Source organism: Plectropomus leopardus, unplaced genomic scaffold (assembly GCF_008729295.1).
Source record: "Plectropomus leopardus isolate mb unplaced genomic scaffold, YSFRI_Pleo_2.0 unplaced_scaffold8765, whole genome shotgun sequence".
In the NCBI taxonomy this organism is placed as follows: domain Eukaryota; kingdom Metazoa; phylum Chordata; class Actinopteri; order Perciformes; family Serranidae; genus Plectropomus; species Plectropomus leopardus.
Window position 1 is genome coordinate 1 of NW_024696627.1, and position 2,600 is coordinate 2,600.

The window sequence follows — 2,600 nt, forward strand, 5'->3', positions numbered from 1 at the left end:
ACACACACACACACACACACACACACACTCACACACACACACGCACGTCTGCTGATTCACGCTTCAGTCATGTGACCACCAGGCGACATTCACACACCTTTACTTCCTGTTTGTCACTTTGTGCTTTTATTGTGAAGGTCAGATGTTGTTTTGACTCAGACGTTAAATTTTCTGCAAATATCAAAGTTTTAATCTGTAAATTCAGAACGTGTGAATGTGACGGACGGAGGTGATTTCACTGAGCATGCTCGCTTTCATGGACGAAGCATGTGGGCGGAGTTAGTTCTCATTTTAAGACGGACAAAAGTCTCGACAAAGATCAATGTGATGAGGAATTATCGATTAATCCGTCAGTGATTCTGATTGATCAGTCTTTACACCGCTAATTAGACAGAAAATCCTAACTTCATTCTGAGTTAATCCTGACTTTTTTTTCTGATAGAGTCCTGATTAAATCCCGACTTTATCCTGATTAAATCTTGACTTAATCCTGACATGATCTTTCTCTCATGATTTTTATCCTGACTTTATACTGATAAAGTCCTGATTTAATCCTCACTTTATTCTGAATAAATCCTCATTTAATTCAGACTTAACTGTGATTTTATCCTAACTGAAACACAATGTTATCCTGACATAACCCTGATTTTCTTCTGAATAAATCCTGATTTAATGCTGGCTTTATTTTGACTCCTGGTTTAATTTTGACTTTATCTTGATTAAGTCCTGATTTAATCCTAACTTTATCTCAACTTTATCTTGACTCAATCCAGAGTTAGTCCTGCTTTAATTCAGACTAAAGATTAACTTAGTCTGGATCTGGAACTTTTGTCGCCTTTAAAAAAACATTGTTTATCCTCATGTTGTTGTTTACAGATTGATGCTAACAGCTAATGCTACATGTTCTCATGATGACATCACGTGTTTCTTCTTCTTCTGCTCCTCATTTGTTGTGGTCACAGATCCAGTCCCGCCCCCTTCAGAGACCTCCAGGATGTTCTGACTGTCAGAATAAAAGACTACAGTAAAAATTCAGCTATATAAAAAAAACCTCACTTTGTTGTCACAGTGTTACATTGCTGAGGTATGAGGTCGTTGTGACATCATGTGAGGTCGTGGTGACATCGTCAGACTGCCACGTGTCTGGACCGGCTGCTGATCGAGTCGTCTCTTCTCTCCGTGCGATGATGAAGGCCCATGAGTGTGATCAGCTGATCTTGCTGACCATGCTCAAAAGTGTTCTCTGATCAACCTGTGGCTGCTTCTCCAGCTGGCCCCGCCCCCTGACCTACAGGTGCGTCCACACGGCGCTGCCGTGGGGGCGGAGGGACAGAAACAACAGAAAGCTTTTTGGTGCGTCACTATGATCCCTTCAACAGTTTAAACATACAAAAGGACAGAATACAGAGCTTTATGAGTGAAGTGGTCCTCTAATGTCCCCGTCAGTCTCGCTGTCTCACTGTCTCACAGACACTTTGTCCTCGTTGTTGTTGTTGTTGTTATTGTTGTGGAGGCTCAGGTTCAGGTCGAAGCCCGACTGCTTCCTCAGGGCGCGCGGCATCAGCTTCTTCTTCAGGAAGAGTCTCTGGAGGAAGCGGTTGCTGACGCTGAAGGGGCAGTACTGGTGCAGGAAGTACATGAGGCCGATGCCAGGCCCCGCGAAGTAACGCGCCAGCGGCCGCGGCGCCAGCAGCGCCTGGACGATGGTGTCGATGACGGGGCTAAGGTCGGGGTTGGCCTGGCTGGCGTGGCTCTGGAACAGCTCCCTGGTCTCGTTCACGTAGTCCTCGCCGTAGTCCTCAAGCAGCGCCGGGGACAGACTCTGCAGCAGGTGCTTGTGCTGCTGCTCCCAGTAGGCGTGGTTACTGGACTGACCTGCAGGGGACGACACGGGACTGGGTTACCACGGCAACAAACACTGCATGCAGTAAACACCACACGGTCGCTGTAGATAAAATGATTCAATATGAAAGCGTTTGAACGTCATCATGAATAATATTAATAACTGTGTGTTTCAGCCAGGGTCCTGGTTTGGTATTTTCAGAGGCCTCAGAGTCCTTCAGAGTCCTCAAGCGTCCTCAGAGTCCTCCAGAGTCCTCCAGAGTCCTCCAGATTCCTCAGAGTCCTCAAGAGTCTGCCAGAGTCCTCCAGAGGCCGCCAGAGTCCTCCAGAGTCCTCAGAGTCCTCAGAGTCCTCAGAGTCCGCCAGAGTGTCTGAGCAGATCTGTGAGGAGACTCCAGAGTTCAGAGACCTGAAGACGTTTGGACTCCAGTGTTAGACACATCTGAACGACGTGTGACAGGAGAAGGTTTTGGTGTCTGAGTTTGAGTTCCTCTCATCAGATTCATGTTGTCATCAAACCTTTAATATTCATGTGGCTCATCAAATGATTTTATTCTTCATCAAAACGAAGACTGACTGAGTTTTCTACATGGATTTGATGTTGTGGATCAGATCAGATCCTGGGGGAGTAAAGGCAGAGATCTCCCTCTTTATTTTAACCAGCGTGCCGATGACGACGGGATTAAAGAATAAGAGAAAACTGTACTAAATTAAATATTTGACAGAAGTAAAAGTTAATCAATGAAGGTCTGTGAAGC

General features: G+C 45.7%; 1 protein-coding gene across 1 annotated transcript; it reads right to left on the minus strand.

The window, feature by feature from the left end:
• Positions 1 to 30: 30 nt before the first annotated feature.
• hsd11b2 (hydroxysteroid (11-beta) dehydrogenase 2) lies at positions 31 to 1,987 on the minus strand. The gene is made up of 2 exons (XM_042483239.1): positions 1,983 to 1,987; positions 31 to 1,895 (listed from the first exon to the last, which is right to left on the minus strand). Exons 1-2 carry the CDS (start codon positions 1,985 to 1,987, stop codon positions 1,457 to 1,459), a joined length of 444 nt encoding a protein of 147 aa, XP_042339173.1. The 3' UTR covers positions 31 to 1,456.
• Positions 1,988 to 2,600: the final 613 nt, after the last annotated feature.